Source organism: Lepidochelys kempii, chromosome 10 (genome assembly GCF_965140285.1).
Source record: "Lepidochelys kempii isolate rLepKem1 chromosome 10, rLepKem1.hap1, whole genome shotgun sequence".
NCBI lineage: Eukaryota > Metazoa > Chordata > Testudines > Cheloniidae > Lepidochelys > Lepidochelys kempii.
Window position 1 is genome coordinate 16,923,498 of NC_136389.1, and position 21,661 is coordinate 16,945,158.

At 42.6% G+C, this 21,661-nt stretch overlaps 1 protein-coding gene and 1 pseudogene across 15 annotated transcripts; both read right to left on the reverse strand.

The window, feature by feature from the left end:
* Positions 1 to 5,827: 5,827 nt before the first annotated feature.
* LOC140917871 (melanin-concentrating hormone receptor 1-like) lies at positions 5,828 to 7,594 on the reverse strand (annotated as a pseudogene).
* Positions 7,595 to 10,238: 2,644 nt separating this feature from the next.
* Positions 10,239 to 21,661, reverse strand: LDAF1 (lipid droplet assembly factor 1). 15 transcript variants are annotated; one of them, XM_073362214.2, is made up of 7 exons: positions 21,411 to 21,661; positions 19,402 to 19,475; positions 18,643 to 18,780; positions 17,678 to 17,758; positions 16,568 to 16,736; positions 15,328 to 15,466; positions 10,239 to 11,464 (listed from the first exon to the last, which is right to left on the reverse strand). In XM_073362214.2, exons 3-7 carry the CDS (start codon positions 18,712 to 18,714, stop codon positions 11,368 to 11,370), a joined length of 558 nt encoding a protein of 185 aa, XP_073218315.2. In that variant the 5' UTR covers positions 18,715 to 18,780; positions 19,402 to 19,475; positions 21,411 to 21,661; the 3' UTR covers positions 10,239 to 11,367. The 15 variants fall into 15 exon arrangements, with proteins under 15 accessions (XP_073218315.2, XP_073218308.2, XP_078710692.1 ...); XM_073362207.2 differs by having other exon boundaries at positions 18,643 to 18,783; XM_078854566.1 differs by having other exon boundaries at positions 19,380 to 19,475.

Sequence of the window (21,661 nt, forward strand, 5' to 3'; positions counted from 1 at the left end):
AGTTGATACATGATGCTGGAGCTTAGGAAGATCCTTTGGAGAAGCATCTAACTGTGTAATTATACCTTCTTCTGCTACATGCTCTGTGATCAGGATACAGTTTCATGAGTCAGACCAGTAGGGGGTAAGCAGGGTTCCCTAAAATGATAGTGGGCACACACCCCACATTGATAACTGTGTTATTTGGAGGGAATAAGGTTCCTGCTTGTCCAAACAGGTAAACACCAGATCTCCTGAGCACTGTAGCATCATGCGCCCCTTCCTAGTACCTCATGTTGATGTTCACGAACCTGCCTTTGTAGTCAATCAAGGGCAGTAGAATGATCAAGTAGCATCAATTGAAGTTGATGTATTCATCCACTTCTTGTGTTAGGCAAACCATGGGCTCATGAGTGTCATTGGCTATCCCAGCCCAGGCTGGGAAGCCCATTCTGTCTAAGACAACAATTATTTCAAGCATATTAGTTATGTCCACTGTCCATGGCTAAATCACAGTATTGACTGTCTCACAAACATTCACCACTACAACATTGACTGTGGATTTGCCAACAGCACCAGACTGGTTAGTCATGGACCTCTGGCTACCCCAGTTTGCTAATGTGACATTCTATACCTTGGGGAGTGCCCTGTAACCTCCATATTCATCGTTTATATATAATTGTGATATTTCATATAAAGCATGCCGTGTGAGAAATCACGGGAAAGGTTATGATCTGCTGAAAGCCATGGTTTTATCTAAATATTTATATCATTATGGCATATGAAGTTGTGAGAATTGTGTTGTATGGCTGTCACTAAAATATGCTGTGGGTTGGGGAAGCGCCCAGATACTAGCTCTCCAGAAACAATGACAAGTGAGGTAACCAGTGCCTGGATGGGTGCTCAATAGACATCACCAGCCATCGTCCAGCAAAGGAGTTACAATTCAATGACTTTCTCTCAGGAGACACACTGGGGGTATTACTTTACATTGTGACTCAGCAATGCCCACCAGGCATGCCTGGACTTGTGTTCTGCAAGCTCATGGACTAAGGGCATAAAACAGAACACAGTGGCCACATGCTGGGCCTTTCTCCTTCCCCCACCTACGCTGCAAGCAACAGGGACCCTGAGAAGACTGAAGTCTCCAACAAAGGGGACTGGCCCAGGTTTAAGGGACAAACCCGTATATTCAGGACTGCAATATCCAGTGGGGTGAGGAAAAACTGCTTAATCTCGTTGTTGCTCTCTCTAATAGGTTTAGACTGCGTGCTTATATTTTATTTTGGTAACTAACTCTGACTTTTTGCCTATCACTTATAATCACTTAAAATCTATCTTTTGTAGTCAATACATTTGTTTAACTGTTTATCTTTACCAGTGAATTTGCCTGAAGTATTTGGTAAGAGTGTTTTCTCAGGTTTGCAAAGGCTAGTGTATATCCGCTTTCCATCGATGAAGCGGTGAACCAATCAATAAATCTGCATTGCTCGTCTTGTGCAGTGGAAGATGGTATATTCCTGAGGTACAAGGCTGGGAGCTGGGGGGATTTGGCTAGTGCCTTTCTCAGTGTGATTCATGAGTGGCTCTGGGAGTTTTCATGCAATATAGCCGGATATGGGGCTCCACATGCGGTTGTGCTGAGTGACGACAACGCCTGGAGGGAGTTGCTGTTGGTCACTAGCAAGGCATTGTAAGAAACAGTCCATGCTGGAGAATTAGGGGGGCACAGTGGTACCAGAGTCCCAGGCTGCACCCTGGGGATCCCATCACAGCCAGTTTCCAGATGGCAATAGCAACCTGCTTCTGTACTGGTACAGCCTCCCTCCTGTGCATGTCCTGACACTGAGAAATAGGTGCAAGCTCTTCACACAGCTCCATGAAGGTCTGGAGCTATTGCTAGTCATCCCAGGTCTTCATGACCAAGTGACCCCACCATGCCATGCTAGCTGCCCTACACCAGAAATTCTGAGCTATACATGGGCAATCCTGAGCTACTGCAGCATATAACAGGTGTCTCCAATGTATCATAAATGAACTCTCCTAGGACCAGCCACCACCTTCCAAGAGTCAGAAACTGCTATTGAAATGTCTTCCCATTGTTCCATGCCTCTGTCTGTACTCTGCAATAACATTTCATCCACTGGTGCTAGATCCACAGTGTGGTTCCAGCTGGAATGGACAGAAATGAAGAATGGGCAGAGCTAAGAACACTTCTGCACAGAGACCTGGGAAGGACAGACAATTTCTCCTACAATACATTGCAAACCAATTCCTAGAATGGCTCCAGTTAGTGAAGCTAACCAGATATGCCCCCAGAAATCCTAGCCCCCATTTAACTGCAAGGATATGGTTGCACAGGTATAGGTTGTGTGTGGGTCTGTACTGTGGATACCTACACGGGTTTACATGCATGCAAGCCTGGACGTGAGTACACTCTGCAGTATTGGGATACGCCTATTGTGCTCTGATCCTGCCTTTCGTGAGCATGGTGGGACACTTCCTCCACCAAGGAATTCTCTCACCGAACAGACTTTGGGAAAGCAGTGCAGAGAAGCTGATGTTCATAATACTGCTCCTTGTATTACGTGATGAAGGATATAGCCATCATCTTGCTGTTTAACTGTGTGCTGTACCACAAAAGAGCTGTCATGGAGGGGAGAGTAAAGAATAGATAAACATGCAACTGGACAATCACTGATGTCTACTTGCAAGAATGTGCCTCTTCCCTCCGCCCCCAATATAGCCACCTACTTTCGCTTGTTACAAGTAATGGCTATGTGACTGTACACCTAGTCAATTAATTGAACCACTCTAATGCCACTGAGGTAGAGTGGATACTGTAAATAGTCCAAGTGCTTTAAAACAGTCCCACCTTTGAAAAAAGTGTCTGATATAGCCATGAGCTGGTTTTCAGAGATTTCGTGGCAGAGGGGACCATTGTGATCATCTAGTCTCACAAATAGTGCAACAGTCCAATAGCAGTGTTCTTTTCTGTAACAAAAGGACATCTGTTCTACCCTTACTTATTGAACTGTATCGGAGAGCAATCTGAAGAATTATACTTTCTAGTAATAATCAAGGCACACCTGGCCTGATCTGTACCAGCCATCAGCATGCTAACTTTCCCAGGCCAGAGACTATGTTAATCTTAGTGATGCTGCAGGACTGAAAATAGTGACATTTAACAACAACAACAAAAAAGTGGCTCTAATGAATTGTCAGAGGTCAGAATCATAAGAATGTTAGAGTGACACTAATCCATGTCTGGTTAGCACCTACAGTTAAAGTTAAAACTCATTATTTTGACTCACATCAAGTATTCAGCATGAAAAATCAGTTTAAAAGGCACAAGTAAATAGATCAGTTAGGGCCAAATCCCCAGCTGGTATAAATCAGCAGAGCTTCATTGGCTTCAGTGGAAATTGGCTTCAGTGGAGCTACACCAGCTGAGCTTCAGGACCTTGAAGGGAAAGTTAAGAGGAAAGAGTAAACCTTTTTTTATTTCTAATAGTGCCCTCTGCCAGGTGATGTGTGGGATCATGATGTGCTAGGTTCTGTGGAATATACCCACACATTGTTTCTGGAGAAAGCAGTCTGACCACTGTTCTAGCAGCTGTCAAAGTTGAGTGACAAAGTCTTAAATGACATGATCTATGTATGTGGAGGAAGAGAAGGTGAAAGTAAATGAGAGAGTAAATGCTGAACATTCAACTGTGCAGACAAATGGAGGCATGTAAACCCAAGTATAGAGGAAAAGAATAGACTTCTGGGGCCAGATCACCCCTTCAAATCTGCTCAAGAGCCCTGATCAAAGCCTAGTGAAACCAATGGGAATCTTTCCACTGACATCAGTGGGTTTTAAAATGGACTCGGAGGGTATTCTCCAGATACTCCAGAGGGTATGCGTCCAGATCCCCCCCCTTTCCACGCAGAACTGTATGCGTGCGTGTGTGCGTGTATGCATACCAGGTGCTGTGGCTCACTTCTTTTGGGGACTCTCTATGGGTCTCATGTTCATGCAGGGTGGAGACAAATATCCTCTCCAGCCTCTTGGAGGCTCACTCTAAGAAGAGAATACTGCCTGAGGGTTTTAGTGTCTCATCTGTGGAGCTCCCTCTTGGGGCTTCCAGAAACAGCCACAGCCTTGGAGAGTTCCTGGTGGCGTACCTCCGTTGAGCAGTTACATGGCGCATTCATTCAACATACAGGTGGCTAAATGAACAGCTCACAGAAGCTTAAGGACAGACAGATTAGAGTAAGAGGTTGGGGAACTCAGAGTTACACAGAACATATAAAATAACAGGCAATGCACTTTTTTTCAATTAGCACATAGTTACTTGAATACCATGGTCTAGGGCACTGTTTAGGAACCTGGATAGAACACAATATAGACAAATAGGAAATGGTAGTTGTTCGTTTTAAAATAAAGAGCTATGGAACACGACAGAACTTTACAGTTCTTCATAAAACATGATGATAAATTCTGATTTAGTGTCTGTTTCTGTGAAATAAATTATTTTGCCTTGTACTGCGTTTATGGACCCACCACTATATTTTTTTAAAAAAGCAAAGACCTTTTAAACTATGAAAAGCTGTCTTCTGATGATAAATGACAGGAATAATGAGCGTTATGGAAACTTTGCTGTTACTACTGTCTTTCCCATTCACTCATCTTTCTATGGATATAGACACTCATTACCACTTTAATAATAAAAATGGCCAATATTAAAACAAAACTACTGATTTTGGGTGCCCAACTTGAGGTGCCTAAGAGGCCTGATCTGAAAGGAACCCAATTTTCAGAAACCTCTTAAAAAGGTGTCTCACATTGGGCACCCCAAAAACAGTCACTCAAAATAATGCTTAAAAGTCCTTGGCCTAATGCTTTGGAAACCTATGTCCATCAAAGGATTGCTCTCCACTGCTGGAGAAATTTTATGGTGATAGGAATGTGGACATGATGTGCTGCCAGTGTCAGCAAACACTTCTGTCTAATGAAGTGCATAGAGTCCAGTCGTTATTTTCCGCTGTGCAATGGTTTGATGACCTGGTGGCAGCTAATCATTCAAGTCATGTTGGTGGGTGTACTATAATAATACAGTTCAGAACAGTTATTCTTTGGCTATTTTCAATCCATGATTTAATTTTAAATGCATTTGAAATTATTCTTCTGGCTCTGGAACAGCTGATGTTGCTGGCAGAAAGCTGGCTTTGATCACTAGGAAATGAGTACAATATTGGCTATGCGTTAATGATCACATGCAGATGGAACGATGTAAATAGAGAAGTGAAAATGCTATTGTTGAATTGCTTTAAAATGTATTAGATTCCTGATCTGTCCCCAGGGAGAGAAGGATCAGAGCTGGTCTTAAGTCATCATTCTTCACACACTTAAAGCAAGAAAACAAGTTGAAACGCACGCCAGGTGTGATCCAATGGCAGTGCCTCTCAGCCAAGCCATGACTCATTGCTTGTATGGAATTTAACACCAACACTAAAATGTTTGGTGCCTGGGCCCTTCCAGTGAGAATATATGAAGAGTGCAAAAGTCTTTCACTTGCCAGGGGGGAAAGTAATTCACGTCTAGCCAGGAAGAATTTAGAGGACACACATGAACTGGCTCAGCGTCAGACAGAACCCAGCCCAAATGTTGACGCTGCAGAAATCTTGTTTCCAGCCACAAGAGATCAGCTGGGCAGAGGAACCACTCCCACCACAAGACAGCCATTGGTACTCAGCCAAACAACTGTGTGTGCATTTGTGGAGGAATGTCTATAGTTAATACATGAGACCACCAGGGGCTTTTCTGGGCTGTGTGGGAATCTCCCACCTGCTGCCGATCTCTTTACCTGCCAGAGACAGACACCAGGTGCAGCAGTGGCTGTCCTGACTCATTTGGGTCCCCCTGTGCGCTGTTGCCCCCATTCTGGGAAGCCTCTTCCCCTGCAGCAGCCGGCCTGACGGAAACCACCAGCCTCCTGCGAAAGGTCTGCCCTAGCAGGATGTAGATGAAGGGGTTGAGGCAGCTACTGGCATAGCCCATGCTGATGGCCACGTTGGCCACGTTGTAGGCATAGTAGAAGGGCAGGGTGGGGTGGCGCATGGCTAGCTGCACGAGCTGTAGCACATGGTAAGGCGCCCAGCAGATGAAGAAGGCCAGGCAGATGGCAATGGCCACACGTGTCACTTTCTTGGTGCAGGTGCTGGTGCACCTCTGGCCAGTGAGTGCCTCTGAGGACCTGGCCATCCTGAGCAAGATCCTCCTGTAGGCCACAGTGATGAGGGTAAAGGGGATGGCGAAGACGAGGAAGAACTGATAGAGCGTATACCAGTAGATGTCATTCTGCGGGTCTGGCAGCCGAATCCCACAGCCCAGCAGCCCCCCATCCAGAGGGATGAGCCGGGCATACATCCACACGGGGGTGATGGTGAGGAAAGAGAGGGCCCAGAGCATGCAGATCACCAGGATGGCCACAAGTGGCTTCCTGAAGCGAGTGGAGGTGAAAGGGTACACTCAGGCCAGGTAGCGGTCAATGGACATGGCAGTGAGGATATAGGTGCTAGTGAATTGGCTGTTGGCATCCAGAGCAGTGATAATGGTGCACATGGTTTCCCCAAAGTACCAGGCTCCGTTGCCCAGCAGCTGGTGAATGAGGAAGGGCATGCCCAGGAGGAAGAGCAGATCCACCATGGAGAGGCTGATGATGAAGATATCTGGGACACTGCTCCTGGGGCTGGATTTCTTAAAGACTGTGCAGATCACCAGGCTGTTACCAATGATGCCTAGGAAGAAGATGATGCTAAACAGGGTAGGCATGATGAAGTCAGCATAGCTTACAGTGCTGGGCTCACCTGCAGAGACAGAGCATAGGCAGAGAAACATCAGGGCATGTGTACCGTGAGCAGAGGGTGCAGGGGAAGTTAGGGGCTTTACAGACTGGACATCCTGGTTTCTAATAAAACAATGATAATATGCTTATAGCAATATAACAATAATGTATTTTCCACACATACATAAGGTGGCGAGTGTGTTAATATAATACACATGCCTCTACACATATGTACAAATCTATTTACACTCACACATAGACAGACAGAGGTGTATGTGTATCTGCATGTATGTGTACAGTGATATATACTATATACAGCAAACTTAGTTATACATATATCTGCACTTATGTGTAAACACACACTCATACATATAGCTACACATGAATATGCACATCTAGGTTTCTTTGGATACAGCATACGTTTGTGTATATGCACACATCTATCACCTTGTGTACAATATATGCACATGTGTGTATCTCTTTATGTAGGAGTCTGTGTATATGCACACACACCAGATGCATGCATATATAAATGTGTGTGTATATAATACACATACTCCTTAGTTATATAGTAGACTCATAATAGCCCCAGTCCCATCACTTTTAGCTTTGAGAAAAGTGATCAGCAATTATCCCTGTATATAAGGCCTCCTGACAGCATGCACAAATATATATTTTCACCTACTCATTTACTTACCAGGCAAGGAAAAGTTTTGCACAGCCTTGGTGATGTTAGCAGTGCAGCCATTCAAGCTCTCTGTAGGATTTGTTTTAATATCCATCCCTCAGCAGTAATTGGATCTGATCAATAGTTTGAAGATGTTGCGGTGCTGACGTTTAATGTGGCCAGTTCCTGGGAGATCCTGTGATGATGCTCAAACCTGCTACTCTGAGAACCAGCAGAGGCTGCTGTCTCTGTTAAAAAGCTGCTGTTGTAAAGCTCTGACTCTCTTGCTTCTACACCAATGCCAGGTGAAACTGACACCAAAATGTAAGAGGAAAGTGCCTATCAGCAGGCTGTCAGCTGAGTGCCTATTAACACACTGGGAGGGAGAACAGAGAAGCAGAGCTCATTTATGTAGTGCAGAAGGCAGCGACTGGGATCCATTGGTGGACTGAGAAATAAACCTATGTTCTATAAAAAGACACTGGGACTTGCGCTAAGTAAATCGAAATACATTACACACATGCACAAACACATGCATTCAACATATAGGGCAGCTGTGGCTTTCATGACTCATATAAGCAAGTCAATAATACTATCTGCCTGAAAAGAGTTAATCTGAAGAGCCAACATTTAAATTTCAGTTGTATATGCTAGGGTTTGGGCTAATTTCCATTTGCTTTTAACTCAAACAATATGAGCTATTAGTGGCTGAAAATATAAGGGCTGGATGAGTAAATATATTGGGAGCTATAATATTTTCTGACAAACCTGCTGAGTTGCAGTGCAATGAAGGACCTCTTCTTTCTCTCTCCCCCTTCCCCAATATTTTTCCCATTTTACTCCAGTGGACCATTGAAGCATCTGTGGAATGTGGAAGCAAGGACTGCTTATGGTCAACACAGGCAGGCGCTGCTTGGAGAGGAGGGGAACTAATCAGGAGATTTCTTTTCAAGGTTTGTGTGAAACTGTTGAAGTTTTATAGCATTTACATGTAATAAATACAATATTGGAAAAACTAAATGAGGTGGGACCTAGGCTTTCATTTAAATTACTGTCTTGCTTCTCCCACAACTTAAATTACAACATAGTCTTAGCAGCCAATGCACTCATGAACTGTAGACTCATTGATATTAGTCACTTTGGAAGATGAGATTACATACTAGGAATAGGTTTCAGAGTAACAGCCGTGTTAGTCTGTATTCGCAAAAAGAAAAGGAGTACTTGTGGCACCTTAGAGACTAACCAATTTATTTGAGCATGAGCTTTTGTGAGCTACAGCTCACTTCATCAGACGCATCTGATGAAGTGAGCTGTAGCTCACGAAAACTCATGCTCAAATAAATTGGTTAGTCTCTAAGGTGCCACAAGTACTCCTTTTCTTTATACTAGGAATAATAGTTCTAGTGAGAGTGGATAGTAGGCAGTAATGCAAGGAAAGGTAGGATGATAATCAGATTGATGTGATTTCAAGTCCCATTTCTTGCTAACCACAAGGATTCCTAGTACTTAGCAATAATTTCTATCCTGGTGGTTCATCGACAAGTGACCATTTTAAGGTCTAACAGCACAGTGAAAAATTCACTTCATTTACCAGATAGGGCAGGATGCTTTCAGCATCACAACCCTTTGGGTCACACTGCCCCTTAGAAGTCTCTTTAATTTGCAAACTGCATTCTCAACTGGTTCATTGCAGTTCTGGTCCATTCTGGTACCTGCACAGGGAAATAAGGTTGGTTGAAAGGAAAAGTATAAGTGTTGACTCCCAATCATTCCAAATTTTAACTTGCTTCCTTTCTTGGGGCATACTTTTATACTCGTTTCAGAAAATAGGACTTAACCATGTCCTCTCTTGCTTTGGAGATAAGGGGGAAATTGTTATGCACAAGTTTGTGCTATTAGCATCAATGGCAGCAAGGAAAATGTATGAAGAAACAGACTTCACTTAAAAATTGGAGTCACTGTAATTGCAATTACATTAGTTTCTTCACATACCAGTGCAAAGCAATTACTGCTTATCAATATTTTCATTACAATGCTCTTGTCTTACCTTGGGTCTGCAATTCCTCCAGGTGCAAAGGGAAGTGTTTGTCTTTATTGTTTTATTGCAGCAATTGAAAGCCAGCACACTTGTAGATATAGCAGCTGCTGCTGAAAGCTTCACTAAAGAATGCACTTTCCTTTTGGAAGCTGGCAGGTAAGACTACTCGCAGAGATGGCAGAAGCGTACGTAATAAAAACTTGCTGATGGGCTGTACTGACTGCAGCTGTGATGTGAATTCTTCTTGGTCAGCCCTGAACGTGAATAAAAGTGCAGCATTCTGCAGCAAAGTTACAATGTTGTTCCATACAAATCCTTAGCTGATGTAAAATTTGAGACAGGAGTAAATTTGGGTCTACACTAAGGGGCATATTTGTTTTGAGAGATAATTTGAAATATACCTTCAGTTTAGAGACAGTGTACCAGTTCATGCAACGTTGCAACATTATACCAGCTGAGGACCAAGAATGCTGCTGCCCATTTAAAGACAAGGAGGGCTGAATATCCCCAAATAATGCCAAACTGGCCACAGTTTGTGGCTGTCAAATTTATTGAGGAATAACTCACAAGGTGACGTGTTTGGGTTAATACAAAATGAAGCAAGAGCTTGTAAAAACTGAAATCTAATTCTAAGTAATGTTCATTACGGTTTAAGTTTTGAAAACTTGTTTTTGTTACTTTAGCAAGGATAAACAGGGTAACAGCAAAAAGACAACCCAGATAAACAAACAGCACTTTATTAAACTAAGTATCTTTGAGATACACAAGGTTACTATTTAAGTAAAGATGTTTAGTATTTGCCCTCCCCCAGAAAAAGTTCACAGAATTTACATAGTCAAAGAGTGAAAATTGGTAAGCAAAACAGACTTGCAAAAACACTCGAACACTAAGCCCCTAATCCGCACCTCTTGTCGGATGGAAGGAGAATGAGGAAGGTATCCCTTCTGAATAACTTATCAAAACATGTAAGAGTTTAGACCAGTGGTCCCCAAGCTTTTTTGCTCCCTCTTTTCCCTCCCCCCATCTGATCCGCAAACCACACTCACCCATCCTGGGAGCTGCGGTCAGGAGCTGGAGCTGGGGCTGGGCACCATGGTCACGAGTGAAGCCAGTGCTGCAGCTGGGGACGTGGTCAGGGCCAAGAGCAGAACTTGGTGGCACTCCCTCTCTGCCCCCCATGGGGGCTGGCCCTGGCCCTGTTGTGCTCCCCAGAACGTTCCTCCCCATACTCTTAGGGGGTCCGACCCATAGTTTGGGAACCACTGGTTTAGGCTATTAAATATTATACATAGTAAAACTTCCTTTACCTTGCTTTTCCAACAACAGATATATTTAACATGGTGCAGGCGTAGTTCTTTACCACACAGATATTTTGATAACCACTGTTAAGGTTTAAAAATATTTTTCCAGTATTCAAACATGTGTTACCTTGTGTTGCTGTGCTTTCCCATTTCCCAAGTGCAAAAACATCCAACTGCTGCAGTCAGGTTGTTCCCCTTTGATTAAATTCTAACACCAACAGTTATAATCTCAAAACACACTTCCTCCTTGCACAAAACTGCCCCAATTTTATTCCGAATTATTGCTTTTATAGCAACAGGACTGGACGCTGTAGTGTGTTTGGAAGATTTCTCACCATGCCCTGTACACTTAGCATGACAGTGAATTGACTACAGGTTAAGATACTGTTACTATGCATTTTACAGCAACAACCAAAGAGGCATATTGAGTCTCAATTTCCATAAACAACGCACAAAGCTTGAGTATTTGACAGGAAAACAAAAAATTATAATTCAGAACAGTACAAGTAAGTGCATATCAAGGAAGACAGGAAGCTGGGAAAGTCCTGTTCATTCGCTCTTTGTGTTCTTGTTAGAAGGGTCCAAGACAGGAGGACTACTTTGTAGCAAACTGTTTCCATTAGCTTCTTGCTTCTTTACCAGGCTGCTGTATAATGAGAAGAATGGTCAAATTTACTGGGTTTTGCTTCCACAGGAGATTGTTGAGATCTTACCCAACACAAAGAAAGTTGAGCAATATGGGGGTTGACAAACCTATTACCTAGCATTTCTAGAGCAACTATTATTGAATTATCTGGGTGCTCTCCCAGCAATTATCTCATAGGATCCAGGGATCCATGTATGGGTATCGGCTTGATGCATGTCGTTCACTTACCCTCAAAGATCTGCAATGAATATGATGAAATTTTTTTAGCTTTGGCTGTATAATGTGGAACAACCCTCATGTGGACAAAGGAGGGGAAATTTTTTGGAGCATCAGGTGATATAAAAGACCTAGCAGAACGATTCCACTGAAGCCATGCTGCCGGAGAACAGGAGTGGCAACAAGCTTTGGAGCCAGCGCAAAGACAGGACTTCTGCCTGATAATCCTATGTTTTGGCATTCCCTTAGGAGTCACAGGTGGTTCTGTTTGTCCTCCGATATCGAAGGGACACTGCCCTCCAGATGCCAAATCTGAGGAAAATCCTCTGATGGAACCCTCAGTTTTATTCCCTACAGGTCTGCCTTCTGCTGGATGGGGGATTTGGACCCTAGAAAGTAGTACTACATGGATAGAGCTAGTCCCCAATAGTAATAGAAGCAGGCTATAGGTGGCACTCCGGCTTAATCCTCTTTAGCTCCTCTTACAAGACAGAATGCACATGTAACACTGTGACTTAGGCCCTCATTTACAATACAAATACATTCTAGTCTGCTGGACCATTTATAATACAGTTGTCCCTGACCCAGTTAAAACATGCTTCCAATCTGTAATATAGACAGGACCTTAACTGTGTTTTGCAGAGCGGACAAGGCTTTAGCTCAGTTATGGAACACAGTCAAGGTCCTGTCTGCACTACAAAATGGAACAGTATTGTAACCAGGTATCCTGACTTAGTTGCATTTGTAGAGGAGCCCCAAGAAAACACCATCCCAGCCACTATGGATGTAGAAGCCCTCTATACTAACATTCCACACAAAGATGGACTACAAGCCGTCAGGAACAGTATACCCGATAATGTCACGGCAAACCTGGTGGCTGAACTTTGTGACTTTGTCCTCACCCATAACTATTTCACATTTGGGGACAATGTATACCTTCAAATCAGTGGCACTGCTATGGGTACCCGCATGGCCCCACAGAATGCCAACATTTTTATGGCTGACTTAGAACAACGCTTCCTCAGCTCTCGTCCCCTAATGCCCCTACTCTACTTGCGCTACATTGATGACATCTTCATCATCTGGACCCATGGAAAAGAAGCCCTTGAGGAATTCCACCATGATTTCAACAATTTCCATCCCACCATCAACCTCAGCCTGGACCAGTCCACACAAGAGATCCACTTCCTGGACACTACGGTGCTAATAAGCGATGGTCACATAAACACCACCCTATACCGGAAACCTACTGACCGCTATACTTACCTACATGCCTCCAGCTTTCATTCAGACCACACCACACGATCCATTGTCTACAGCCAAGCTCTACAATACAATCGCATTTGCTCCAACTCCTCAGACAGAGACAAACACCTACAAGATCTCTATCAAGCGTTCTTACAACTACAATACCCACCTGCTGAAGTGAAGAAACAGATTGACAGAGCCAGAAGAGTACCCAGAAGTTACCTACTACAGGACAGGCCCAACAAAGAAAATAACAGAACGGCACTAGCCATCACCTTCAGCCCCCAACTAAAACCTCTCCAACACATCATCAAGGATCTACAACCTATCCTGAAGGACGACCCATCACTCTCACAGATCTTGGGAGACAGGCCAGTCCTTGCTTACAGAAAGCTCCCCAACCTGAAGCAAATACTCACCAGCAACCACACACCACACAACAAAAACACTAACCCAGGAACCTATCCTTGCAACAAAGCCTGTTGCCAACTATGCCCACATATCAATTCAGGGGACACCATCATAGGGCGTAATCACACCAGCCACACTATCAGAGGCTCATTCACCTGCACATCTACCAATGTGATATATGCCACCATGTGCCAGCAATGCCCCTCTGCCATGTACATTGGCCAATCTGGACAGTCTCTACGTAAAAGAATAAATGGACACAAATCAGATGTCAAGAATTATAACATTCAAAAACCAGTCAGAGAACACTTCAATCTCTCTGGTCACTCGATTACAGACCTAAAAGTGGCAATTCTTCATCAAAAAAACTTCAAAAACAGACTCCGAGAGACTGCTGAATTGGAATTAATTTGCAAACTGGACACCATTAACTTAGACTTGAATAAAGACTGGGAGTGCATGTGTCATTACACAAAGTAAAACTACTTCCCCATGTTTATTTCCCCCCTACTGTTCCTCACATGTTCTTGTCAACTGCTGGAAATGGCCCACCTTGATTATCACTACAAAAGGGTTTTTTTCCTCTCCTGCTGGTAATAGCTCACCTTACCTGATCCCTCTCATTACAGTGTGTATGGTAACACCCATTGTTTCATGTTCTCTGTGTATATAAAATCTCCCCACTATATTTTCCACTGCATGCATCCGATGAAGTAAGCTGTAGCTCACGAAAGCTTATGCTCAAATAAATCTGTTAGTCTCTAAGGTGCCATAAGTACTCCTTTTCTTTTTGCCAAGACTTTTTGCATCTTAGCCCTGGTCTACACTACAGAATTACTTTGGTATAACTACGTCGCTCAGGGATGTGAATAATCCACACCCGAGCGACATAGTTATATCAATCTAAGAGCTGGTGTAAACAGCGCTATGTCAGCGGGAGAGTTTCTCCCAATTAACTAAGATGATGGGAAAAGCTCTCTCCCGTTGTCTTAGAGCGTCTTCATTAAAGTGCTACAGTGATACAGCTGTGCTGATACAGCGTTTTGAAATTTTGACCTGCCCTTACAGAAAGGTGATTGTGTAATTAAAAAGAACACTGTCATGTCAAATCTGACCAAAGCTAAGTTACAGGTTTCATAAAACAGGCTTTTACAAAACCTAACACTAACAGAAATATTTCCACAATTTTTTAAAAGGCTTTCTTGTTTTGCTTTTAAAATAGATATTTATTTGAAACGGTTGCCTCAAAAGCACTGCATAATTGTGGTAATGCAGAAGAACCAGAAAGCAAAATTGACTAGAAAATGGCTATAAAAGTAAAAGTATTCTATTTTCTTCTTCCAAGTCGAGAAGTGAACACACACTGTGCATAGGTAAGAGGAAATTAAATTGTTAAAGTTCTTTCAATTTAGTAAACTAAAGAATTACTAACTGTTACATAATGATCAAGAATACCACAGGAATCAAATGACTGAAACCCAAACCATGGCTAAAGTTCTACAAGAGCCTCGTTTAGTAATAGGGAAAAGATGAAAAGCATGAACTGAACAGTCAGGATTTTTAAAAGCTTTCCCAGATCAGGTGTTTCTTTACAGGGGCTTAATCCTTTCTATTTGGTACGTTCAAGCCTTTAATATTTAAAGCAGCTACATAACCCTGTTTATTTGTTGCTGTGTTTTAAAAGCTGAATAATTTTATCTGTTTGATATGAGGTTACATTAATACATGCAATTATACAAAGCAATTTTGATAACTATTTCTTCCTCCTCTTCCGTAAGTAGAAAATAGAGCCAGAGGTCCCTATATTAATTCTACTAAAATATAAATGTATATTATTGGCTAGACAGATATCTGCTGCATATTAATGGTCAGAGTAACATGCTATACTGACCAAGAACAATGAGTTTATTATCCTAAGTTAATCACAAGGTAACCAATGATGAGCCACAGCTTGACATTACAGAACAGATCAATATGTTAATACTTACTTTGGAGTATGCCAGTAGTTGATTAGCGTTGAAAGAGCTATGTAGCAAATACTCAGTACTCCAGAAACTGCCAATGAAAGGACGCCCAGGCCACACAGCACACAAAGAAGGGCTATGCCACCTACTGATATTACAACACCTAGTAAGAGAGAATTAGTTTATTTACACAAATACATATACAAGTATACACACTAGATCCAGGAGATCTACTGCCACCCCAAATTCAAACTATCAGTGAAAATGATGTAGCACAACAACTAGCTGATTTGTTCACAGTGTAGTAGTTGAAGGCCCGATAGTCCCCATCCACAGGAAATCCTGAGGGCTACAGGGGAGGAAATCTCTATGAGGTTCTCCTTGCAGAGTTTTCCCCTGATAATTCTCATGGGGTGGTGCTTACTTCCCTGTGGAGTAGCCTGTGGGGCCAGCCCCCAAATTTCATTCATCTTCTAGGCTCCATGCAGATCCCAAAGGATTGGGGGGAAGGAGGGGGCTAGGATCTTCTGCACAGAAGCTCTGTGCCACCCCAGCAGCTCTGGCCACAATTTAGCTGTGGAAAATAACTCCACTGGGGCAGCACTGTCATGATCTCCCTTAATTGCTGTCTTTTTACAGGGGGTTCCCCCACCATGGAAAGATAATACATCATCTTTCTGCTCTGAGCTCCATAGGGCTGATTAGCAAACAATATACATCCTGCCCCAAGTCAGACCCTGGTCTGTCCCTTCTCTTCCAAGTGGATCCCCTGGCTCACAGAGAGCTTTCCATGGGGAATCCTTGGAGAGGAATAATCAGGCCCAAAGTTTATTTGGTGGTGGACAGTAGAACTGGAAGTATCCTTGAGAAAAGTAGTTTTAATACATGACATTTGTTACAGTCCAGAAGGAAAAACAAAACTATTTGCTCTTCTAAATGTGCTCTTGCTAAATCTCTTTGAAGGCCAGAGATTAAAGTTATCCATGGCAAGGATAAATGGATTAAACAGTGTACAGTGTTGGGATTATCTGCACCCAAGACAGGAAAATCCTTTCTCCCTTTTTAATTAGAATACTATTCTGGTATTAAAAGACTGTTGCTGTTTCTGAAAGTAGAGACATGCACAAAAAGATCATTACGATTTGCTCGCACCAAGAACTTCTGCAGATGAGAGATAAGAGAAATGAAAATCCTTGAAGTAAATAACTTTGTCCTAAAAGTTACTGATCTTTGTAGTAAGGAAATAAATAGATAAAGAAAATACCTTCAAGGACGACAACCCCCATACAGGCGACTATGGTTGTTGAAATCACAAATATCAGAAAGACTGCAACAGGAATAGCAGATACTGCAATAAACACCAACAGTGACAGGGCAACAAAAGGATGATCATCTAAGTACTGGCCAACTCGAGAGTTCATAAAAGAAACAACCTGTAAATGATTGAAAGAAAAAAGGCAGAATTAGATCAAATTTTAATTTTTTTAAAGTCTGTATTACCCGAGAAAGGGGTCAAAACCATTTTAGTGACATTATGGGTACAAACATTTCATAAGTATGTAAGTCGATGAATTAATTTCAGAGGCAGTGGCCATCCTGTTTCAAAAGTATGAGCATCTGTCTGTTTAGGTACTTCTAGGGCACTCATCAACATAGTGTCTGAATGCTTCAAAAATTCTACAGTGAACACATCAAAGGAAAGTTTCTTCAACACATGTTGAAACAAAGGTAGAGATCACAATGGATTTAGCAAGGCAGATCATGTATTTTAGTATCTAAAAACTTGACAGTGAAGTGAAAACAACTAAGAAAGATCAGTAGGAGGTGAAGATTCCTCAGCGATAGCTTAAAATAATTTACAAGGAATATCCTGTTAATTGTGATACTGATAAACTTCAAACACATGCATACTAAAATAAGTATCAAAAGCCAAAATGGTAAACGAAACATGCAGGTCCATGGTATAACACAACCGATTTCAGTGGAGTTTTACCAGCTACAATTTTGATCCAATGATTTATGTTTGTTTAAAAATCTGAAAATCTTCAAATCCTTCCTCACCTATAAACTGGCAATCTTCCCCTCCTCTATATGTGAGGACACTACAAGCTCATCTACATTGGAAAGTTGTACAGCTTTAATTATATCAGTCTAGTTAAAAAAATATAATCCTCTTAGTGTGGATGCAGTTATATCGGTATAAAGGTGCTTTATACTAGTATGGCTTTTCCCATATAGGAGATGGAATAACTATATCACATAAGTCACTTTTATATTGGTGTAACTGTGTCCACTCTAGTTTTTTTTACTAGTATAACTATACTGATTAAAAAAAAAAAAACCCTAGTGAAAACAGTTATACCAGTAAAGCTACCTCTTTCATGGCTGAAGATGTGGGAGCAGAGAACTCCCTGTAGCCAGACGGCACGAAAGGAAGACAACAGCCCTGCTGTATCTGGAAAAGATATGCACTAAGTGTTTTTAAAGCCCTGACTGTGCCCAGAAAGGTTACTGTCATTTGAAGCTCGCATAATTACCCCCTTCAAATAATTAAACCTTATAAAGATATACTGATTTTTTTTTAGCAGATTTCTGTTTTACTCCTCCAACACTGAAAAATCAACGGGAAAAAAAATACTATGTTGGTGGATCACAGTAAAATAGAGCTGCTGCCCAAAATTGACCAGGGCCCAATCCTGCTTTCCTGGAAGCCAATAAAAGTTTTGCCACTGATTTCCAAAGGCCCAGAATTAGTCCCTCTCTCTGTTAAGTCATGGGGCAATGCATATACAATAGCTGTGAGGAGTCTACGCAAAAATTAAATCTAAAATTAATGCTTACACAAAAATGGTCCATGTGTTTCCTACCACACACACAGCAGCTGGGAGAAGATCAATTTCTTTAGGTAGAACATCAATTTCTTTATGCTGTGTTTTGGTGTGAACGCACCAGATAGGTAATGACATAGTACTAAGAATAAGAAAATCTGGGTTCCAGATCACTTAATCTATGCTCCAGTTTCCTTGTCTGTAAAATGTGGATAATACTTGCCACCTACTTTACTGAGCGGTTGTGAATTTTACTATTTGTGAGGCATTCAGATGCTACAGTAATGAGTACCACAGAAATGCCTCTAATTTTTTGTAAGTGTCTTGTTCCTTTTGAGTCCTCTTATTAAAAGAAGGAACTCATTTTCTCTCTGGAATTCAATATTAGTTTTATAATTAATTGTCATTATCATACAACCATAAAATAAAATTGGGCATGATCCAACAATGATGAAAGGAGAAGTATTCTATGAACATGCTCTGTAAAATTATAAAATAATCCGAAACCCACATTGGAGTTGGTGTGGATGGTTTGCATCATGAAGTGCCACTGTTTCTGTAGTTCTTGCATTTCTTTTGACATTTTGGTGCCTTCAGTGTTGATCTTGAATCCTCTTCTGGAGAATTAATGCTTTTTTAGCCATCCACCCTACTTAAAAGTTAAGATAAAATTACGAACAGGCTTGGGCATGGTTATGTGGAAATTTTTCTTGTTTGAAACAGAAATATTTAGTTTATTATAGATTTTAATGTTACATGTAAAACATATAAAATGTAATATAGTAATCTAAATTCCTGACAACTCTCCTGAGACATCCCCAAGTCCAGAAAGATTATTTCTCATTGTTCAAGTATCACGAATATAAAATGTCTCTGACCTTAATTTATATCATAAATCCTGTACTTAACAGTAATAATGTACCCAAATACCAGTAGGAACTCAGTTCTATCTATTTAAGCATTATACCACATTCATTTCTGCCTGAACAACTAATAATTTCTGAAGGTTACATTAATGAGGATATATGCACCTGTATATGGCCTCATATCTACAGCTAAAATCAAACACCATTCAACATTACAAATTAATGTATAGAGCAGAGGGAAGCTGCTTTCAAACAGTTTGAACATACATTATAAGCTCCTGAAATTTAAAGGGACAGCATCAACTTAAAATTGCATATCTGAAAGTTTATCCTATTATTCCTGAAAGGAACACTATAATTGAAAGATTAGAAAACATTTTACCTTTAGTTTTCTGAAAGTTTACCTTGAAATTTTACATCACTTTGTCTATAATCAATTTCACCACACAGTACTCAGTTTCCTCTTGTTTGTATAAGCCTTTCACACAGCAAGACGGGGGAAAAAAATTGAAGTGGAAGATGTAAATCTTGGCAGAGGGATAGTACATGAAACTACTTTTAATCTTTGAACTGACTAGATTTCAAATTGACTATATCTCCTTGCATGTTCACTTTTTTTAAAATTACACAATTAGCGCTGTTCCACGTGAGGTTTCAAATGTGTTTTACCAGTAGATTAAATTTAAAATATAGTCAGTGTCTTCCAAAATCACGTTTCCTTTGAAATTTAAAAGCAAAGTACGATATTATTTTTTAGAGTAACAGCCGTGTTAGTCTGTATTCGCAAAAAGAAAAGGAATACTTGTGGCACCTTAGAGACTAACCAATTTATTTGAGCATAAGCTTTTGTGAGCTATAGCTCACTTCATCGGATGCATAGTATCTTTTTGCGAATATTATTTTTACTGACAAACCATGAGTTCAAAAAAAAATCAGGGCTGATGCAATCACAATGGGAAGTTATAAAATTAAGTATTCAATAATTTGAAGAAGTGTGGATCTAAATTCTATTATCCTAGTTGTTAATGTTAAGAGGGGAAACCTACCAGGTACTATTACAAAAACTGCCTACGAGCCCTGACAAAAATTCTTATTAAGTATTGTCTGAGAGTCTCCAGAGACTTATTCTATCTAGAATGAAACTAATGCTCTGTAGTTTGAAAAATATATAGTAGTGATGAGAGGCTCCAAGATGCATGTACTGATATGATCTGTAGGAGGAGATTTCTCTCTGCCTATGTCAGCATTCAAATTAAGCCATGTCTACACTACAGTGACTATAGCTGCATAGCTATGGTGCCCTGACTAAGGCTATGTCTACACTACACAGCTTTTAGCGACATGGCTGTGTCATTTCAGCTGCGCCGCTAAAAGGGTTTGTCGGCAGGAGAGAGAGCTCTTCTGCCAACAAAAAACTTCCAACCCCAATGCACAGCGTTTGCTTTGCTGGCAGGAGCAAGCGCAGTTCACACTGGTGCTTGTCGTCGGCAAAACTTTTGTCTTTCAGGGTGTGTGGTTTTTTTACACCTCTGAAAGACAAACGTTTCGTGGTTCAGTTGCCAGTGTAGACAAAGCCTAACACCGTAGCACAGACATGGGTTTTTCTGTCGCTGCAGAAAACATCACCAGAAAACAGAAAACACCACCATAGGTGCTGGAACTAAGGATTCTGACTTGAAGTGGTTTCCATCATATACAGGGATTACAGTGTGGTTCAACAGCTCTCAGCACCCCTGAACTCCACCTCCTTGAGTAACAGAGCTAGGTCTAGGGAAAGCATCCTTTGATTGACCTAGCTGTGTATATACACAGTGAGGGTTTGGTCGGCAAGTCCGCACCGAGGCTTTGATTGGCATTGCTGTGGCACTGGGCTGTGGATTTTTCACCCCCCTAAATGCTTTGGCTGTACTGACCTAAATTTTAAGTGTAGCTCAAGCTTAATGGGCAGCGTGGGCTGGTTCCTCGGGGGATCACACACACTGCTGGGGCTGGGGGTCCAGGAGAAGAGACTGGAACAGACAGAGGCAGGAGGCCCCGTTGGGGACGGAGCTCTCTTGCAGAGCGGCGGGCGTGAGGAGAAAGGCTCTGGGGGCAAAACCGTCCTAGACACCCCCTCCCCGCGCTCTGGCACGCCGAGGAGGGGCGCCAGGGAGCGGGAGTTCCCCGGAGCAGCAGCTGGGCTGGGCCCCGAGAAGGGCGGGGAGAGGACTCACGGTGGGACAAGCCTCTTCCTGGGGACCAGGCGGGCTGGCCTCTCCCGGCGGCTCGGCGGGCACTGGGGGGGCGGGAATCCCCACCCCTGCCGCCGCCGCCCGATGCCAGGGGCCGGGCGGCTTCCCGCCTCCGGGCGAGGAGGCTTCTCGCGAAGTCCCCGGCGGGCGGCGCGCGGCCCAGGCGGCGCCGATCCCCCTACCTCAGAGGCCGGCTCCCCATTCCAGCCGCGGCAGCCGCCTCCGCGCCCCCTCCGGCCTCCGCCCGGCTCGGCCTGGCAGGCGGATGCTGCGTCTGGGACAGCCGGGCCTGCAGGCAGCTGACGGGCGAGGCGAGGCGGGGCTGCGGCTGCTGCTGCTTACAACTGCCACTTCCCCCGGCTGGGTTGGGAGGCGCCGCTGCTGTGATGTGCAGCAGGCCGCTCCCAAAGCAGATGCCTCCTGCCTACGTGTG